The sequence below is a fragment of the Astatotilapia calliptera genome, chromosome 11 (assembly GCF_964374335.1).
Source record: "Astatotilapia calliptera chromosome 11, fAstCal68.1, whole genome shotgun sequence".
Lineage (NCBI taxonomy): Eukaryota > Metazoa > Chordata > Actinopteri > Cichliformes > Cichlidae > Astatotilapia > Astatotilapia calliptera.
Window position 1 is genome coordinate 16,182,122 of NC_137432.1, and position 19,830 is coordinate 16,201,951.

Sequence of the window (19,830 nt, forward strand, 5' to 3'; positions counted from 1 at the left end):
TGTTTAGAGCATCCTTACAATAAAGAATAAAAATACATTTATATGAAAACATGCTGTCCAAAAAAATTAAAAGACAAAAGAAAGTGTGGCCCTGCCAACAATATCCTCATCATGGAATGACATAAAAACAAAAAAAAATATTACAAAGCTGACGGACGGCATACTGTACCCTTTATATAGTTATGATTTTGGTATATGAGTATTTTTTTTGGATGTTGATAGCAGAGTCAGATAACACAACACCTTTCAGTGCCATCATATGTGAGTCTTAGCACTATGTCACCTTGAATCAGTAACAGAGCGTTACTGACATCTCCCGACACCGTCCGACTTTAGCTCATCTTTAGCAGGCTTGGAAAATAAAAGCAGTTCTGATTAAAGCAATGCTCTGGCTATCATGCAGCAAGTATCCATGCAGAAATTCTTACTCTCTACGCAATCAGATACAAATATATGAAATGAGGAAAAAAGGGACAAAAAAAATCTCTGCCTTGCATCTGGACTGACCCCTCATTGTCCACACTGAGACATTCTTCTCACGCAGATTACCTAAAGCTGCACGCCTGTTAGCAGCACTTTTGGTGACCTTTCCTGTATTTTTCCTTCATTTTCACCTGGTCAAATGTGAATGATTCCATTATTTTCAGGCCCCTTCTAGCACCTAACTTTTGCTTGTCACTCTTTTGGGGCTTCAAGGCTGTGTTTGGGTCGAGCGCTGCAGCATACTCAGGGTGCTCAGAAGGAGAGATAATCATGTGGGCAACCTCTCAGTTTCGTCTAGAAGGTGCAAAAGAATGAAAACAGACAGAATCGGGTTAACACAACATGTTTCTCAAGTTCTAAAAGTGAATGTTGCAACTTTACTGGATGCACGAGAAAGCAGTTTGCCTAAAAAAATCAAGCAAAAAATAAAAAATAACCTGGTGGTGATGGAGAGTTATCCTCCCCTGTTGTGGCAAACTGTAGGTCAGACCCCAAAGCAGCTATGGAGCTCCTGGGGCGAATGCAGCGGTCACCTGAGAAACTCCTACGAAGTAATGCCTAAAGCCAGATATGTTACACCAATTACTGATAAATGTCTCCATAATAAAATACATTTACATTTTTTCTGGTTGCTACTGTTCTTCATTTGAGAGGTAGACAGGTGCAACTTGATCCTACATTGTTATGGAAATTCTCTCATTTCAATATTAGAAAGATAGGAAGTTGCTTTACCCACAGCTTAAAGCTTACCTTGCGTGTCATGGGGCTGGTGGGGGCAGAGGCACTGCTGTACAGGCTGAGGCTTGAGTTGGACCTGCTGACAGTCAAACCTTTAGAGGTGCTCCCAGCTGGGGACAAGTACTTCTCTTTTATCTTCAGGTTGGTCCGACCTTTTACTGTTGGAGACACAACAGAGGGATTTTACAGAAAATGGCAAAACTTCTCATTATTTATAGATACACCTATTATTATAGTCAGCCAACATGTAGATATTAATAAGACTAAAGTTTTTTCACATACGCTGTGTTAACAACCCCTCCAACCCAACAAAAACTCAGTGAAAAGATGGCTAAAATATGTTGAAGACAACTTTGCAAGATGTCTAAAGAATGTTGAGATTTGGTTGAAGGGTGAAAAGAAAAAAATGCGTATAATTATAGTCTAAGGAGCTTGGAAAGAAAAGCGTCAAATGGTGGAGAGTCCCAGATTTAAACCCAGTGGGAGTTTCCCCCCAAAGAGGGACAAAGGACCCCCTGATGATCCTCTACCTAATCACATGAGCCAAGGTGTGAAAGCGGGTGTGGGTCACAATCAGCCAGGGTTTCAGGTGAGCTCATTATGAAACCTGGCCCCACCCTAGCATGTGATTTCCTGAGGTCAGATGGCCCAGGGTGTGAGTGGGCGTTTAGGCGTCTGGGGAGGGATCTCAAAACTGGATTATAGATGGCAGACAGTTGGTGTCGTAAACCATCGCCTCTGTTCAAAGATGGTCGCTCACAGTGGACATAAATGGCTTATTTCACTCCTCCTTCAAACCATCTATCCTCTCTGTCCAAAATGTGAACATTGGCATCCTTGAAAGAGTGACCTTTGACCTTTAGATGCAGATGGACTGCTTAGTCTTGTCCTGTGGAGGTGGCTCTTCTATGTTGTGCCATGCGCTTGTGAAGTGGATGTTTGGTCTCTCCAATGTAGAGGTCTGAGCATTCCTCGCTGCACTGTACAGCATACACCACATTGTTAAGTTTGTGTTTTGGAGTTTTGTCTTTTGGGTGAACCCACTCACACCCTGGGCCATCTGACCTCAAGAAATCACATGATAGGGTGGATCCAGGTTTCACAATGAGCTCACCCGAAACCCTGGCTGATTGTGACCCACACCCGTTTTCACACCTTGGCTCATGTGATTAGAGGATCATCAGGGGGTCCTTTTTCCCTCTTTGGGGGGATACTCCCACTGGGTTTAAATCTGGGACTCTCCACCATTTGACCTTAGAACTGAAGAAGCTTCTCGGATGAGAGGTGAAACGTCTTCAAGCAACTTAAAGAAGTCCAGACGCTTTTCTTTCCAAGCTCCTTAGACTACACTGACCTGGATGACTGAGAACCTTCACAGACATGTATAATTATACACTCTTCCTCATAAAGACCTTTACAAAGTCTTTCCATAACCAACAGATTCAAACCTGGAATCTGCCGTTCTGTCTTTCCACATGGGAAAAATAATGTTTTAATGTCCACAGGCTTGTCCTAATCAGCTTACCATGTGACAAATAACAACAGGAGCCCATCAGAAACAGAAAGTTTGCATTTTTTTCTTTAAATATAAGAGGTCAACAGCCAGCTGTGATCTAGTCATCTATTTGACCTTTACTTTTGACCAGATTTAACCCGATTTTAGCCTTGATGGCTCTACATGTAGATCTTTTTGATTGCAAAAGGATTTTTTTAGTGCTAAACATGAATTGGTCAGTTCTTGATATTAGTTTGTTTCACCTTTCACTTTTTAATCTAATTCACCTGAATGTCAAATGAAAAGGCCATTATTGGCCAACTAGATATAGCTGAAAAAGCAATGTTAAGAGATGTTTTATCCTTTATGGTTTGTAACAGCTTGTCTTTGAAAGAAAGGCATTTAGTTATGCAGGAAATAATGACTATTACAACCTCTGCAGGGATCATTTTTAACCAGGAATTCATCCAGAGCAGTCCAGCCTCCTCCGACTCTGACCATCAATGTGCTACGCAGGATTCGAACCATCCTCAGTTGTTGGGAATCTCCAAACTGGAGCAAACATTAAATAATATAATATTACCGTGTTACAAGTACTGATGGACAGAGGAAATCCATGTAAGACATAAATTTCCTCTGTGGTCGAGGATTTTAGCATTTTAAATATGAAGTTGCATATCTTTTGAATCAGTGACTAACAGTTGACTCACCCTGTATCTGTTGGCACTTATTTGCTCCACTTGAAACCTCTTGGGACAGTTACACTGTGCTACCTGTCGGCTCACCTAATAAAGGCAGGATAATGACAGCATGAGTTGAAAAACCTCATAAGGAGTACATTAGTTTAACTTTTTCTTAATTATTCCTTATGAACACGCTCTTCTTACCTCTTCATTGATCTGATCGGCATCCAGTGTTTTTCTGTAGGGATCTCTGCTGGGATGGAGCGCGCTCACAAACTCATAGTAGTCGATGAAACCGTCGTTGTTCATGTCAAAGATGTTGGCGACAGCGTTCATCTCTAGAGAGCTTGTGGGGAATTCTACAGAAGGAGTACAAAGCCTTATCTTGAACACCAGCCATGCAGATCTTAACGTAAAGAGTTAAAGCACTATAATCCAGAATGAGAGCTACATTAGTATCAGCAATGAACTGATTATTATAGGTTAGAAAGTCTCACTAGAGGCAAGAACATAATCGATGAACTCCTTCTGGCTAATCCGTCCATCCTGGTCCCGGTCGATGCTGCGAAACACGTCCAAGATCCGAGACTTCAAATGACTAATCCACTGTATGTAACGCTTTCGCCAAATGTTAAAGTCAAAGTTTGCAAATTCTTCCATCTGTGGGAAACAGCAAAATATCACAACCTTTTTAAATCTTTGAATGTCAAAATGTCTCTCCTAATAATAATTTCAAAAACATTTTTATTGTTTTGGCCACCTACAATGGTACCAGAGTCTCTCAACGTTATTACAGTTATGTTGCAAAAAGCACAATGACCTCTTTGAGCATTTGCTGGTGTTGTTCCAAGCGGTTTTGTCTCGCCACAGACAGGAGCCAAAGTTTCTGCCACTCACTGACCAGCTGACTGAGCTGTGGGGTCTGAGGGTCAAGGTGCTCCAGGGGGACTGGTATAGCAGGCTGCAACTTCATAGCGCTCCTTCTCTCTGGACAAAGAAAGTCATCATTCATCTCAGTCAAATGATACTGTATGTGCTTGACAGGTCATTAGCAGTGAGCTACTCAACCTTTAACCCTTTACGAATGCATGCACAGAATGCTGTTTTCACAGTGGCTTACTGGTGAGGGGCCGTTTGCTTGGGGAAACTTGCTGCTTCGAAATGCTCTTGTGTTTGCAGGATTTTGTGGCATGTTCTACCTCTGGGAACTTTTTATTTAACTCCTCCATGAATACCTGCGGAGAGGAGTCCATAACTGAGACTACAAAGTACAGTAAGCATGTTGTAAAACTGGGGGTTTTGCAGTGCAAACATGGTAAATAACTCATGCTCTCAAAGAAAAAGAACTCATACTGTGTGTTGCTCAATGAGTTTTTGGTTATGCTCTGTGGCCTCAGGCAGAGGCTCTTGATCTCTGAGGCTGAGGGCTTCCTCTGCTGATGAGATCCAGTCCAGCAGTCTTTGGACTTCCTCTCTCTCTGTCTCCAGTGCTGTCAAACTGGCTTGGATCTTCTGGCCCTGCTGCTGGGCCCAGGTCTGAACCTGACTCGGAAAACAAAAGAGGGGGAGAAAATTACACAGCTCGCTGTTTATACATTGATAAAATGTCTTCCAGCATTCAAGCCATTTTGGTGACTGATAGCAACAGTTACCTAAACAATCAAATGATTTGTTTTTTAATATAATTAAAGGAAAATAGAACCTTGTGTGTATTACTTTGGCACAAAGGCACTCACTTCCTCGTAGCGTGTCTTAGTGACACTGATCCACGATTTTAGGGTGATTATGGAGTCTGGATGGCAGGAGGCAAGAATCTCCTCACCCAAACACTGGATGTTCTCAAGCTCCACTGCCTGAGCCTGCAAGGCAGACAGCGACTCCTGTGGCGGAGCAATAAAAAGACTTGGATGAGTTTTTTGATGCTCGAGGTAGCCGTCCTTACAGCTACGCTCAAGCACAGCTTTGTTTAACTGACCTTCAGCCAAACACTAAACTCTTATCAGCACCAGCTTCTTCTGTAGCAGAGTCTGTCCTCTGCACTCACTGGAAGCTGATAAGCTGGAAAAAAAATAATTTCTCTACAGGGAGTGACAAAATTTTATACTGACCTCATGCTGTTTGCGGAAGGAAAGCAGACCTTCCTCCTCCTCTGGTATGACCCCGTATTTTAGGATCCTCTCGGCCTCAGTGAGCCGCTCCATGAAACAATGAACGAGCCCGTCGAACTTTTCAGCCTAACAAGAACGAGGAGGGGAGTTTAGCTCCTTATTAGTGCTTCACATCATGTGTTTTTTCATGACTTTTGACAAAACTTAAAGAAACACGACTACCTGTCAGTTTTTGTGCAGAAGCTATCAGTATCAGTGCAAAAGGTTATGTCTTGACAGATTAAGTGACACAGTCGAATCAGCATTTAATACCGAATGTCAAAATTCCAGCTTCTACTTTTAAAACAGCTGTTGCACACACAGGACAGCCTCACAGCCTTTACTATTCGTGTACAACACCTGCTGAAGCGCAGCCTCCAGCCTGTCCTGCTTGCTGACTGACAGTTTGCACACAGCTTCCCAGCGGCCCTCTAGTTCATCCATCTGCTCCTGCAGCCAGTGAGCGTCGGCCGTGCTGCTCCTGGTCAGATCTCTCACAGAGCGCTTCAGGGTCCTAATGCATCCGGCTCGCTTTCCCAACTCCTTCTGGAAGGCCTGAGAGAAAGAGAAAAAAAGGCTAAAACCAACTATTTTATTTTACTCATGAGGAAGGACTGTGAAGAATGAGCTGCAAATTCAGAGTACAACAAGTAGCACTTAACATTAATTGTACGTATATACATTAATAATACATGTGATATACAACTGTTAGTAAACACTTCATGTACAAGACTGCATTACACCCTCTAATATGAAAATGAGGAAATGAATAACACTGCATTTAGAATGAAAACATTAGAATAAGTCCTGTGGGTTGGTTGCAAAGGCTGATTTTTTCCAAACTGTATTTGTGGGTACCTTGTGTTTGTCTATGAGATTGTTGACCATGTCTTTGTCTCCACCAACAGGTACGTCTTCAGCCAGTTGGGGTTCTGCTCTATACAGCCAGTCGTTCAGTGCCTGCAGAGCATCAGTGAATCTTCCTGAGAACAGCAGTGCTTCCTCTAGCTTGTGTTGCCTAAAAGAAAACAGAAAACACAAACACTTTGAGTACACTTTTTTTTTTGGTTATTTATCTGTATTAATGTGAATGTTTGGCTCATTTATTGGTAGAAATTCAGTTGTATACGGTATACAGTTCTGTACCTCTCCATGGACTTGCCACTGATGGTGTCCCATGTGTCTTTGAGTTCAGCCATTAAGTTCTCCAGATGCTGCCTATCGTGGGAGGTTTGAGCTCTTTCATGCAGACTGCGACCGCTCTTCAGTGTTGCCTCGTACATGGGCCTCTTTGATCTCAGTAGTTTCTGGAACTCCTAATTACAAGAGCGATCGGCAAATGAGTGACACATAAGTGAACAGCAAAGGTGCTTACACACATACAGCATATCACCATGTTTATAATGTACCTTTTGCTCTGTCAATTGTTGCTTAATCTCTTCGTGGGACACCGCAATCTCCTTATGTGTGTCTAATGTCTGTTCGACTTCTGTCATCCAGTCCACCAGGAGGCGCCAAGATTCATTAAACTGAATGAGATAGAAACATTTTATACAAAGCTCTCCGTGGGTGTGGCACATTATATTCATATACACGCGTGAGAAAGATCAAGGTTACATATCTCTGTATATTAGAGATGAAATATACCTGCTTGGCATTCTTTTTAACATCCTCCAGCATCCTTCCTCTTTCTGAAGTCCGCTGCTGTAACTTTTTGTATCGATCCTGGACGGTCATGATTAGGTTATGAATAACATCACAGTCGTCCTTTCTGCTGAGCTCAGTTAGTCTGAGGCCTGCATTCTCCACTGTGGTCTTCTTCTCTCCATAATTGTTTACCTCATTCACCAGTGTCTGTATAGATAAAAGCATTTCATAAATGAAAAGCCAATACATATTACAGGGTTTAGATCTCTGGATTGGAAGCAATAAAAACAAAAATACAACAGGTATTTAAAAAAATAAATAAATAAAACCTACTCTGTGACTGTGCAGCTGTGCACAAACTGTGTCCAGAACAAAGCTAGGAGCTGGCAGGTTCCCCATAGACTCTTCACACTTGCTCATCTTAGTGAGTAGCTCCTGGACACTGCTGTGAAACTCCTTGGCCAAATTGAGTCCCTCTGTGAGCTGTGCCTGTAGAAAAAAGTCCTACACTCTGATTTACTGTAATAACATGTATTTGCAATAAAACACACTAAATAAAACACACTGGAACTGAAAACAAATCTCAAAGAGGCAGCGTGTTGACTGTGCTACATTAAAGGACCTTTCGCTCCTGGACTTTGCTGTAAACAGACGCCCATTTCTGTTCAAGAATCGACAAGCTGTGTTCGGTGCTCGATCCCCGCACAACACCGCTGCTCTCCAGCATCCTGTGAATGGCATTCTTCACATCTGTATAGGTGTGGAGCTTTGACTCCATCTCATTACACAACTCCTGTCACATCAAGTCAGGAGAGCCAAAGAATTAGAACCAATATCTTCACATGTATGTTTCCAGGATTATAGTTGACATTTTTAATTTTAAACTCTAATCAGCCTCACCAAGTGGGCATTGAGCCTTTCACTTGCAGAGTCCGGCATGCCCCACATGGTTTTAGAAGAGGACAGTCTCAGTTCTGTATTCTCCAACCACTGTAAAAGGTCCTGAATCTCCATTGTAACATCTTGCACCTGTGCCAACACAATATACATATATCGTGCATCAACATTTGTTATAAATAAACTGAATCGTGTTTTACAATCAAAAAGACTTCTGATCCAGTGTAACAATATAATTCTGTCTTCACCTGACTCAGTCTGTTCTCTAATTCCAGCTGCCTTCGTTCAGTCTCACAGCGGACAAACTCCCAGCTTTCATTGAGATGCTCCAATCGAGATTGCAGACCATGTGGACCTTCTGCGGACCCAACCTCCAGCAGCCCCCTGCCTGCATTGTTGAGGGATTCCACTGTGCGAACATGAGACATAACATCATTCCGCAACACCTTTGAGAAGGAAAAAGGAGGAGGGAAGAGATTAATGCATATGTATAGTATTTCCGCAATGTATTGCTTGGATTGTTTTGGGCTAAGTGTTTTCTGGTGTTAGTTATTTCTGACTCTTATAAGATGACTCAGATAGGTGGTGTGTAAGCATACAATAAACAAGACACACACATACACACACAAAGTTTCCAGCGTTGACAAAGTAGCCTACTGAAAGGCTGGATTGAAATGTTAGTCACAGTATATCTGTATTTATTAAGGCCACCACCAACCTTGTGTTTAGCCAGCTCTATTTCACATGCCTGCAGGTCAATGCTGATTGGCTGGCTGCCCTGCAGTTGTTCAGTGGTCCTGGAAAGCCAAGTGTGCAGCTCATCCAGTGTGTTTTGGAACTGACCGAGACCCAGCAGAGCACACTCTAACTGATGCTGTAAACATAATGAGTGGATAGTATATATCATTAGAAACATTGGAAACAGATCATTTTTACACATTTATTACAGGCTAGCTCACCTTTGTTTCAGTAAAATGTCTTTTGAAGTTGTGGCACAGCAGATATAGCAGCTAATAGCCACATTAGCATTAGCATTGCATCACTCTACCTGCTGTCATCTTCTTACCTGTCTGTTGACAGTCTCTGACTCCAGACTGTCCCAGCGCTGTCTGAAGTCACACAGTGGCGAGATTGAGCCTGGACGCTCTGAGCCTGGAGACAGCCGACACACAAACCGATGGTTCAGACTTTCTATCTCAATCTTCTTTTGGTAAAGTTCCCGCTTCAATTCCTAAAACAAGGGATACCGTACGCAAACATATACCAAGAGAACACATTACTTTTAATAGGCAAAGGTGCCGTTATGAATGAATGTAATTGCAGGTTCTAGGGCAGTATGGAGAATGAACCCACCTTGAGGTCACATAGCTGTTCTTTGACTGACTCCAAGTCAGTTCCTACCACGAACTCCTCTGCAGAACTCAGCTCAGCTGATTTCAACCACTCAAACAGTCCCTGATAGTAAAAAGATGTGGTGTGTTATTTAATATAGCTGTGATAATGACATGTATGTTATTATAAATTTATGCATACCATATAAATGGTTTTGTATTGCACTTGGACACATACCTGCATGGTATCTTGATAATGCAGTGCCATCTGCAAGGAGTCCTCCAGCTTTTTGTGACATTCATTCCATAGTTTGCTTAAGTTGTTCCACGTGCAATAGAGCTTTAAGCCAGCAAAAATATATGGTTTTATGTCAGTGCACAGTTTAATCAGCTGAAAAAAATTACTTTCAGATATGTTTCATACTTCATCTAGGCTCTTTGTGACATCTGGTTTGTCAGTATCCCCGCATGCTGACATCAGCTCCATTCCCAGAACGCCAAGACTGTCCAGATCTCCCTGCAAACTGTCTATATCCTCCCTGAGAGTCTATATTTTGAAAAGATGGAAAAAGTTACAACATGTCTTTCTAACAATATGGGTTCTTCACGCACGCTTCCTTTTAAAGTCTCCAGACCAACCTGCATGGTTTCAAGGCTCTGACGTATTGTTTCAGAGTCTGTTCGACTAGCATTGAGATCCAAAACCGCCTGCTGAGCATCATTAAGAGCAGCTGTGACATCGCCGACATCGCTCCAGTATTTAACGGCAAGGTCCAAGAGTTTGAGCAGCCAGGTTTCCCTCTCTTTAGCTTGATTATGTGTCTCATCCCAAAGCAGGGACAAGCTGGACACTCGCTCTTGAATTGCTGGGATCACAAGGATATGGCAAGCAAACTGCTTAGAATTTAAACTTTTCCACATAATTAAAAACATTGCAGCTTGTGGTTTTGTGTGTTTTCAGGAGATCTGAGAATATGGTCACCTGTGCTGATTGATCCATCCCCGGCAGCCCGAGTGTTAGCCAGTAGTTCATCTGCCTGTGTTTTGACGCTGCTGAGGCCTAACACAAGTTTGGACAACTCAGCCAAGGTTTGCTTGTTGTCCTGCAGCTGCTCTTGGATTCTTGGCGTGAGACCTTGAAGTAAGGTGGGTGTCTGTATGCGACTGAGCAGGCGGTGTAGACTCTCTTTGATAAGAGTCATCCTCTCGTTCAGCTAGAGGAATAAGAAAACATTAAGCTGTGAACCAGTATAGGACAAACTGGTGAACATTTCCAAACAAGGATTCTTACCTGAGTGAATCGAGGCAAGGACTCCTCCAGTAGATTGGCAGTCTCTCTCACGCGGTCTCTAATAGCTCTATGCTGCTCCTCAGCCTCTGTGGCCTTGCGGCAGAACTGATCCCCCTGAATGGAGTTTAGTTCTGACAGGCGTTTTGCCAGAGAGCATAAACGTGCAATCAAAGGTCTATGTTCGGCTATAGATTCCCGAAGACCCTAAGCACAAGAGAGAAAAAAAAAGTTTAACAATGCAGAGAGCACTTTATTTACCAGAAAGCATTTGAAATGAACAGGGAAAGGACAAAAAATCCCTTTGTGTCACTTGCAGTGACAGGCCTGACACAACAGACCTGTCATGAAGTAAATTACATTAATGAACTATGGTTTAACAGATTAGCACATTTACCCAGAGAAAAATAGTGGCAGTGGCTATAAAGTCTGAAAGGACTTCATTGTTCACCAGCACAAAAAGGGTGACGAAAGAAGAGAAAAGCTGGCACTCTGATATGGGAAAGCAGGTTTCTTTACCTGTAAAAGGTCCTGTTGTTCCCGAAATGCCTCATAGCTAATTGTGGTGAGGGACAGCTGGCCAATCAGGGTCTGAGTTTCTTCAAGCCACGGTGAAACCTCAGCAAAGCCCTCAGAGAATTGATGGAGGAGTGACTGAGCATGCTCAAGCTGCAGGACCACGTGGGAATTGGTAGCTGAGGTGGTGTTGCATTGTTCTTGTAAAGCCTCAATTGGGGTCTGCAGGAGATGCAACAGTGGAAAAAATACATTCAAACCTCCCGAGTCATGTATGTGTTTGCTTCATTGATGAAATTTTAGTTGAGAGTGTACCCGAAGATCGCCAGTTTCCCCTTCATCGCTGTATGTCATCAAGATTTCAGTGATTTTTACCATCTTCTCAATATTGAACCGATGTTGTAGAATCTCAACTGCTAAAATCTGTACAGGTAACATTATATCAAGTTAAAATCAAGTTAAAATCAGTTACCAAACATTCCTATTGATGGACTTATAAAACTGTAGCATGTACTGTATAATATATCGTGTCTGTGTGTGTGTGTCCTGACCTTTTGCTCATAGACCTGTTCTGCGATGAGCTCTGGATCAAGATCAATAGTTTTCAGCTTCTCAAGTTTGGCTGCTGTATCTTTGAACCAAGCTATCTCCTTTACCACTGCTTTTTCCAACTGTTAAAAATACACAGTATTGTCACATAAACAAAACAATTATCATTCAAATACAAATAGATATGTTCTGAAGGCTTCCAACATCTTAAGTAAAAAACACCATGTGACAATAAAGAAATTACACAAAACCTAATGGCTTTCTCTCAGAGTCTTCAGGTCTCAGTTAAATCTTAAAGTTCATGAAAGTGCAATTAGAGCAAGACTGTCCTACAACAACACTGACTTGACGGCAGCTAATGCTTGGTCAAAATTAGATCAGGTGACAAGACAACAATCCCAAGAACGTCAAGAAACCTACAACAGACAGTCCCAGTTTCTTCTTGGGAAAATGAAATGCCAACCCCAGCTCCACAATAATATGACAGATTGATGAAGTCATACAGAAGCAATTACTTTATTGCTGCTTAGATGGCTCTTTTGAATTTGGTGGCGTACTTAGTTCTTCACATTACTTTTACAGAGTCCTGTGAAAATGTTTTTTTTTCTCCACATATTACATTAGCTTTGCACTTCCACTTTTCAATGGCGATCAAGTGGTATTTCCTTGTATAAACCCTAAAAACCTTTAATTATGTGTAAACATTACCCTTTGTCTCTCAGCTGCACATAGTACTGCATCTCCAGCATGAGTCTGTGCCCCTGCTGCCCCCAAGAGCTCCCGCTCAATGCGACCCAGCCACAGGTGGAGGTCCTCTTGGCTGGAGGTACAACGACTGGAGGCCTCAAGCGCTTGTTCCAGTCTCTGCAGCACGTCCAGACTGCTCAGACTCAGCACAGAGCAACGAATACGCAAAGCATCCATCTTCTCCTGTACTTGCTGGGCTTCCTCCTCTGAAAGAAAAGGTAAATCCAGATTTACACAGTAGCCATTCATCAAAATAACCACCAGCATCACACTTGGCAGGTGTACTGCTGAGGATGCAAGGAAGTGCAGTGTTTGGTTTGAAGTTGTTTGAACGAGTGGTAGATCACATCTCAGTCTTCTCATATAATAGTGTTGATTAATCAAGGAGTTATCAAACAAGCGACAAGGGACAGACATGGGCAGAACTTCTATTATTAATATATCCATCTACAATAACTAATTTAAAGATGTATGTAAACATTACCTGATAATGCTTCCATTAGCTCATGACCTGACTTCTGTATTTTCCCTAGTTCTGCAGTTTTAACTTGAATTTCTTCAACAACAGCCTGAAGGAAGAAAAAAAGTGTTTAAAATGTATTGTAAAATCTATTCTTCTATTTAAACAATACAATCCACCTTTACTTTGCATGGCAGTCCATTCGCTTTAGATTTCTAACCTTGGCCCGGTCGGAGGCCTCTGTGAGATGCAGCATTACTCTTTCTGCATTTCGAAGTTCAGCTAGAGTCTGTTCCATAGATATGAGCCATTGCTGCAAGCTGTCCACTCCTTCCTGGAACAGCTGGGCCCTGGGAAGGATGAGCTCCAGGCTTGCCCTCCTACGAAAGTCCCCGTAATCAGTGAGTGATGTTTGTCTCGTGATGCAGTCTTGTCAAATCAATATTGATAGTAAAAGTGGTTCACCTTTGTTCTGCTTCCTGTTGTAAGGCCTCCCACTTCTGATTAAGAGTGGATAGTTTGACCTTTACTTGCTCCCCTTCTTCTCCCACATGGGCCTCCACCAGCTGAGTGCCTTCTGACATCATGGAGGTCATACTACGCCTCCGGTCTGTTAGGAGACGCTGCAAGAGCTGTGAAACAGCTGAATATCTCAGGTGAAGTGATATTATGTGGAATCACAAACACTATTAATACAGAAAACCTATTCTTAACATTTTATGTACGATTTCTGAGACACGACATTGCTTGCACCTGTTAATATTTCTTAAATCCGCCTCCCCTTTTATTTTTGCTTTTTTTGTTTTTTTTCTTCCTGTTTTTGTGCCAGTCAGTGAGGGGGGAGTCCTGTTTCACAAACCTACATTATCAAGAACCAGACAGGTTTCACCTCCTCCAAAGAGCGCACAATGGGTGTGACTGCCGCTGAAAGGTGAGAGACTTCCCTGCTTTTATATGCCCTCAGGACATGTAGACAAAGACTTACTGAAGCTCATTGTGGTGATAAACACCACCCATTCACTGCTGAATAGAGCAGATTTACCTTAAAACGGAAGCACTAGAGCATTTTCCATGGATTCAGGACATCTTCCTATAGGTAATTCTTTTTGCCCACTGCAGAACTCAGTGGAAACATGAAACTATGATGCAATGTTGAACGTAACAAACCTTTTGTTCTTGGAGCTGTGCTTTCACCACTTTCACCTCTGATGATGGGGGTTTCTGATTTGCTGTGAGCTCCTCTATTTCTTTGACCCATTTAAGCAAAGCTTCCAGGTTTTGGAGAAATGTTTCAGAATCTGTAGAAACATCCTTTAGTGCCAAGGCAGATCTTGTTCCCTTGACAAAAGACCACAACATATCAGTATCAATTTCTTAACTGTGAATAAAAAATGTTTTCTTTAAAACAAGGTTGTTTCACCTGAAATATAATCGGCTTAACTACAACAGAAATATGATATGGGTAAAACCTACCCTCCATTTATCCAGGGTGGGATCCTGATCTGAGCTTGAACTTTGGAGCTGCAAAGTAAAGACAATCCTAGTGTTTTGTCAATTCATAAAAATTTTGATATAGAAATACCCAAAAAACATATTGCCTGTACAGACAGAGAGAGTTCTAGGATAGAAAGAATAATGGAAAGAGTGAAAAGAAAACCAGATACAACTTCTCATATTTGAGAGTCGTGTTGTTTTCAACCTCTGCAAGTTCCTCCGCGACACCATTCAAGACTCTCACGGTTCTGGTGACAATCGGGTTCCCTCCTTTATCTCCTGGTGGATACTCTGTCACTTCCACAATTTCTGTTACAGTTGTCTCTGTCACCTCTGTCACTTCTGTGACCTCACGTGATGCCACATTCTTCCAGGACCAGGGGCTTCCTTCTCTAGAGTCTCTCCTCTGGAAGCTGGCCCTCCTCTCTGCAGCGGTTTTCTCTGGGTGAGCCAGAGGTGATCTGGCGAACTCAGGAGGCACTGTCCTCCTTGTCAAGGTGCCATTTCGAGAAGTTTTTATGGGAGACGGGCTGCCTTGCCAAGCATTTTCTAGAGTACTGGTACTCCTGATTGTTGACGCAGGAGAGCTGTGAAGGGGTTTATCTGAAATGGGAGTTTCAGCTCCCTGCTCCCTTTTAAGATCAATTTCCTGGGGTTCCTTGTAACTCTCCACCTCTCTTTCCTTGCTCGCATCATCGTTGGCTTTGTCTTTGATAGTCTCTTCCTTTTTGGTCTCCCCATGTTGCTCTGCGGGCTGCCACTCTTTTCTTCGTTGGTAGCACTCCTTCAGAAAGTCCTCATCTGACCTGACATGCTTGGACTTCTGGCCCAGGCAGCTGGGCCGGCTGATGAGGTTGCCCATAATCCTTCAGCCCAGTGGCTAATGAGGTAATAGGTCAGGTAAGGGCCAGCGGCCATGCATGCGGGAGTTTCTTCAGCTACCTAAAATAAGACAAGGGGGTCATCATGCAATGAATAATTGCTCAGTTTGTGAATCTACAAAATAATACTTATTTTAAAAGCATAGCTTCCCAGTTTCAAAGGCACGAGTTACTCCTTGCATAGCTTACACGTCCAGAAAACTGCTAACAAATAAAGTAAATCAGTGTCTCACATTCTCCATTTGCTACATTTCTTTGCCAGTGTTGCCCTTTTCTTGGCACTGAAGGACCATAGGAAAATGCATCAGAGATACTTGGCCAGGATACTCCCCATCCCTTTGTCTAGATTTCACATAAACACCCGCAAACACACGCACTCCCCTCTATGTCACATCACCAACCGAAATATTCTGGGCTTAGAAATCAATGTGACAGGCTTGTCGAGGATCCCACTGTTGAGCCTGGCACAGAAAAAGCAGTGGCAATCAGCCAGCGCTTTCTGTAACTCAGCCTGGACCAGTCCTGGGAAAGCCGCTAAGGATCTGATCAAATATGACAGCCATTAACACGCAGACATCGCCTTTCTAGAGGGTGACAACAAGAGGAGGTGCAGGAAAACTAAGCGGCATGAGAGTAGTGGGGGAGTTGTTGGTGTAACAGACACCAATCAGTAGCATACCTTACAGTATACACTGTTATTACACAGACTGATAGCTGGTGACCTTTATGGAAAACTAAAGCCTGACTCTCTCCTATTACCACACTACTACTGCAGAATTCTGAATACAAAAATGATCTGATCACCATCTAACCTGATCAAAATTACTACATGAGTGACAGTTTACGGTGTTAGCCTGTCTGCCTGTCCCTCAGCTCAGAGCCTTCATTGTTTTAACAGGAAGGTTAAAGGTGAGAGTAATTATCTCGGTCTAGTGGAGCTGAGGTGAGCCCATCAGGATAGCACAGGGAGGGGTGCTGTTGAAGTTAGGTCCTCCTCTGAGTCATGATTGGACTGGTCCATTCAGAATTATTACAGGTCATTTCAGGTCATGCTCGGTGACTAAAGATCTGTGGGGGGCCTCTATGGGTCATCAAAGAGGAAATTGGGATGTTGGCTCCTCAAACTACTGAGAATGCGGAGGATGTGGATGCACAGTGCTATAAAGATAGACAGTTATTCTGTATATTACACCCATAATCGATTGCTAAAATAATAGCCTGTAGATGCAGCTTCTTTATTTTTGCAGCTTCTTAGACAAAAAAGTCTACAGCCAAGGAGAACGTCTCTCTACTGTCAATATACAAAACAAATTTAAATCAGATCTGCCTTAGGCGGGCTTTTTAAAGTCCTTCATTTGGTTCTCCTTTTTTGTTTGACTCAATTCTTATTTATTATATATATATAGCTGTATGTGTGACGATGTTTATGAAAAGTTTCATTCAAATTGGCACACCCATAAAGGAGCTAAGGTTACATATGCTTGATCACTGTAGTAAGATGAAATCTGACAGTGTTTAACTGGATGGGAATCTAAATATGACCTATGTTGGTATGATGCCTCCATGTGCATTAAGCTAGCAATTACCTACATCATGCATGTTTCTGCTGAGCAGATGATGCAGTTAAGAAACCACAGGGGAGTACACAGTCAGATCAGAGAGTAGTGCCCAGACAAAGCCCCAGCCTGAAGATCAATGATTACCCAGTTAGGCCAGATCACTGCCCAGCAGTCTCCCGAGGAAGCGAGAGAGTGTCTGTGGCTCTGTCCATATGGGTTAACAATTCAGCAGAGAGGGTGTGCCTTCTCTGGTTACCGCACCACATGTGTGGTCATTTACTAAACTACACGGCTGCTCTTACAGTGATCTCACAGCACACTGTGTGAGGATATGCTGAGGACCACTTTCATCACATGCTACAGTAAAAAGGAGATTCTGTTTGAAATACACAGGCTTATGTACTCTTATTCTCATTATGTTGCCTTGACCCCTTAGACCTGATATAGAGTGAAAAAAAAACCCAATAATCATTCAGTTTTTAAGGAGGACATGTACTAACACAGTGACCTACATTATTTCATGAAAGAATCCCTTCTCAGCATCCCTGGATCTGATATACACCTCTCACCTTTTTGCACAATGGTAGATGAAAGGGAGCCAGGCAACCAGAGAGCCACTCTACTATATAACTGATATTGACCTAACCATCCCATCACTTAACCACCTTTAAAATGGCCCTTAATTCAAATGGCCCTTTCTCTGCTCTCAGCTGTGATTTATGATACACGACCGCAGTCCATTTCCTGATGAATTGGATTATGACTATAGTATAGGGACTTGTATATAGTATAAAAGCACGAACATCAAAATTAGCAATATTCATTTATATGTGTGTATGCATTATGAGCATCTAAAATACCATATAGAGGATATTTGTATTGTATGTTTTTCATCATATTTATACACTGATTTGGTGTAATAAGCTCGATACGAGTGGACTGGTAATTAGTGGCGAACAATAATCATCAATCAGAACAGTAGAGCCTTAATGTTGTGTCACTGTTGTGTGCTGGTTTCTGTTGAGGGAGGTCCTGAAGTAGTAATCATTGTAGTGGTCCCTACTCAGGGATGGCAGCTGTGCATTCACCCATGAGACTCATAACATTTTAGGGTGGATAATGTACAAGGTTGCACACTGTCCTCTAAATGTGCAATACAGCACTACTATATAAAATACAATGTGCTAGTTGTAGCTGTTGTAAAAGGGGCATGTCTCCATACAAGGAATTGAGAAAATGTTCACAAAGAATATATAGCTGAACTAAATAAAATACACTTATGTACTTACATTTGAATGATCCATTCATATTGATGCTTTGGAATATTTTATTGCCTCTTGAACTGAGTAAATGCAGAAAATCCTTCAGTTGGATCTCTCACTGCTACGACCTCTTCGTTTAATCCCTGACCGGCAAAGTGCAAAACCAAAGTCTCTCTAGGCCAGCCCTGACTTAGTGGCAGTTTTGGCGGTTAGAAGCTTACGTGAATTACACTTACCCCGAAGCACAGTCGAGCCCAACAGCATGAGTAAAGGAATCCAGCTACTCCTCAATCACCGTTCAAAAAGAAGACAAAGATAGAAAAAAAATCCAGCTTTGTTTGAGCATCCCTTGAATGGCCTCCCACCTCCAACATCCTGAACTGAAGGCTCCCCGAATGCATACACATGCATGCTCCCTCCAGCTCACACTCAATCAAGTGCACTCATTCACACATGCTCGCATACAAACACACTTTCTAAACACACTCACACATGTCCTGATAACTCATGCTTTTCCGTTGCCCACAGTCACAGGCAAACAATGCCCTCCTCTCCCTTCACAGTGCACCCTTCCCCTCCCGTCACTTCACTTCTCCTCCCACCAGCTCTGCTCCTCTCCCTTTCTTCTTTGTTATGGGAGCTGCGATGGAGGAATTCTTTCCTTGTTAACGCCACCGATGGGATAGTGCGCCCAGATGGAGACAATGTATTCCAACGGCTCAGTTGAACTCCCACAGTTCCCAGCCAAGAGCAGTTTTCACATTGAGGTCAAATTGTGCCAGTTCCATATAACGGCGTGGCAGCGCTATTCCCACCAGTGCTGCTGATGCTCAGGTTGCTCCTGTACCGGGCAGCCTGGCAGCAAAGTGCCCCCTTTACCTTCCCCAGGCTTATTTTTTCTCTCTCACTCTCCCCCTTCTCATCCAACAAAGCCCCTCCTCTGGGTCCGACTGTGGCTCAGAAACTCCATGCTGCTTCTTCATGAAAAATGGGGTGGGGGGCAAAAAAAAGGAGAGTTTTCTAAAGACCCCTGGGTCGCCCTTGAAACATTCACATGGTAAGTGACAGCTGCCTCGGCCCATTCCCTCTCTCGACGGCGAGGGAGAGTAGTGCAGGCTACAAAAGAAGGGACCCACACCCACCCTGCCATCCACCCACTTACACATTCACCCCAACCCCCTTGCAGTCCCCGATTCCCCATTCTGAGGCAGTACAGCAGTCTCCACAGCAGCAACGAGGACAACTAATTACTGTAAAACATCTCAGATTACTTTTCAACTCACTTCCAGCCACTGCAACTCAACCCTGTAAACAAAGAGGCTGGAAGCAAACACAAAATAGAGAGCAACGGGAAGATAATACAGAGTCTTTTCTATGCTTTTGGCATGGGAAAGCAAGGAAAGACCCCTATGGTGGAATTCTATCATGCCCCATTTAAGGAAGTCACAATATTTGCCTTAGAAATGCAATACACCAAGCATTATGTATGCCAACGCCATTACAAAAATACATCCTTATCATTTAAGGTGAATAATCTGGGCAACCATGTTTTAACACATTTCTGGTATTGCTTCAAACATGACCAATGCCATAAGTAACGCCAAAAAATGTCTGGAAATGATGTGAAAGCGGGATACATAAACACATGCATTT

At 42.8% G+C, this 19,830-nt stretch overlaps 1 protein-coding gene across 2 annotated transcripts; it reads right to left on the bottom strand.

The window, feature by feature from the left end:
- Positions 1-387: 387 nt before the first annotated feature.
- On the bottom strand, positions 388-19,051 carry macf1b (microtubule actin crosslinking factor 1b). Of its 2 annotated transcripts, XM_026183406.2 has the most exons (40): positions 18,414-19,051; positions 14,681-15,417; positions 14,455-14,502; positions 14,149-14,319; positions 13,447-13,613; positions 13,202-13,361; positions 13,006-13,090; positions 12,483-12,727; positions 11,777-11,896; positions 11,541-11,648; positions 11,229-11,447; positions 10,713-10,916; positions 10,404-10,635; positions 10,061-10,287; positions 9,846-9,968; positions 9,660-9,761; positions 9,444-9,545; positions 9,157-9,321; positions 8,809-8,964; positions 8,339-8,536; positions 8,094-8,222; positions 7,816-7,986; positions 7,527-7,682; positions 7,194-7,400; positions 6,956-7,075; positions 6,693-6,862; positions 6,405-6,564; positions 5,907-6,101; positions 5,508-5,633; positions 5,136-5,279; positions 4,753-4,941; positions 4,520-4,634; positions 4,220-4,386; positions 3,897-4,059; positions 3,604-3,758; positions 3,427-3,501; positions 3,151-3,268; positions 1,234-1,379; positions 921-1,041; positions 388-777 (listed from the first exon to the last, which is right to left on the bottom strand). In XM_026183406.2, exons 2-40 carry the CDS (start codon positions 15,335-15,337, stop codon positions 752-754), a joined length of 6,342 nt encoding a protein of 2,113 aa, XP_026039191.2. In that variant the 5' UTR covers positions 15,338-15,417; positions 18,414-19,051; the 3' UTR covers positions 388-751. The 2 variants fall into 2 exon arrangements, with proteins under 2 accessions (XP_026039191.2, XP_080163972.1); XM_080307846.1 differs by lacking the exons at positions 388-777; positions 921-1,041; positions 3,151-3,268 and having other exon boundaries at positions 1,241-1,379.
- Between the last annotated feature and the right edge of the window lie 779 nt (positions 19,052-19,830).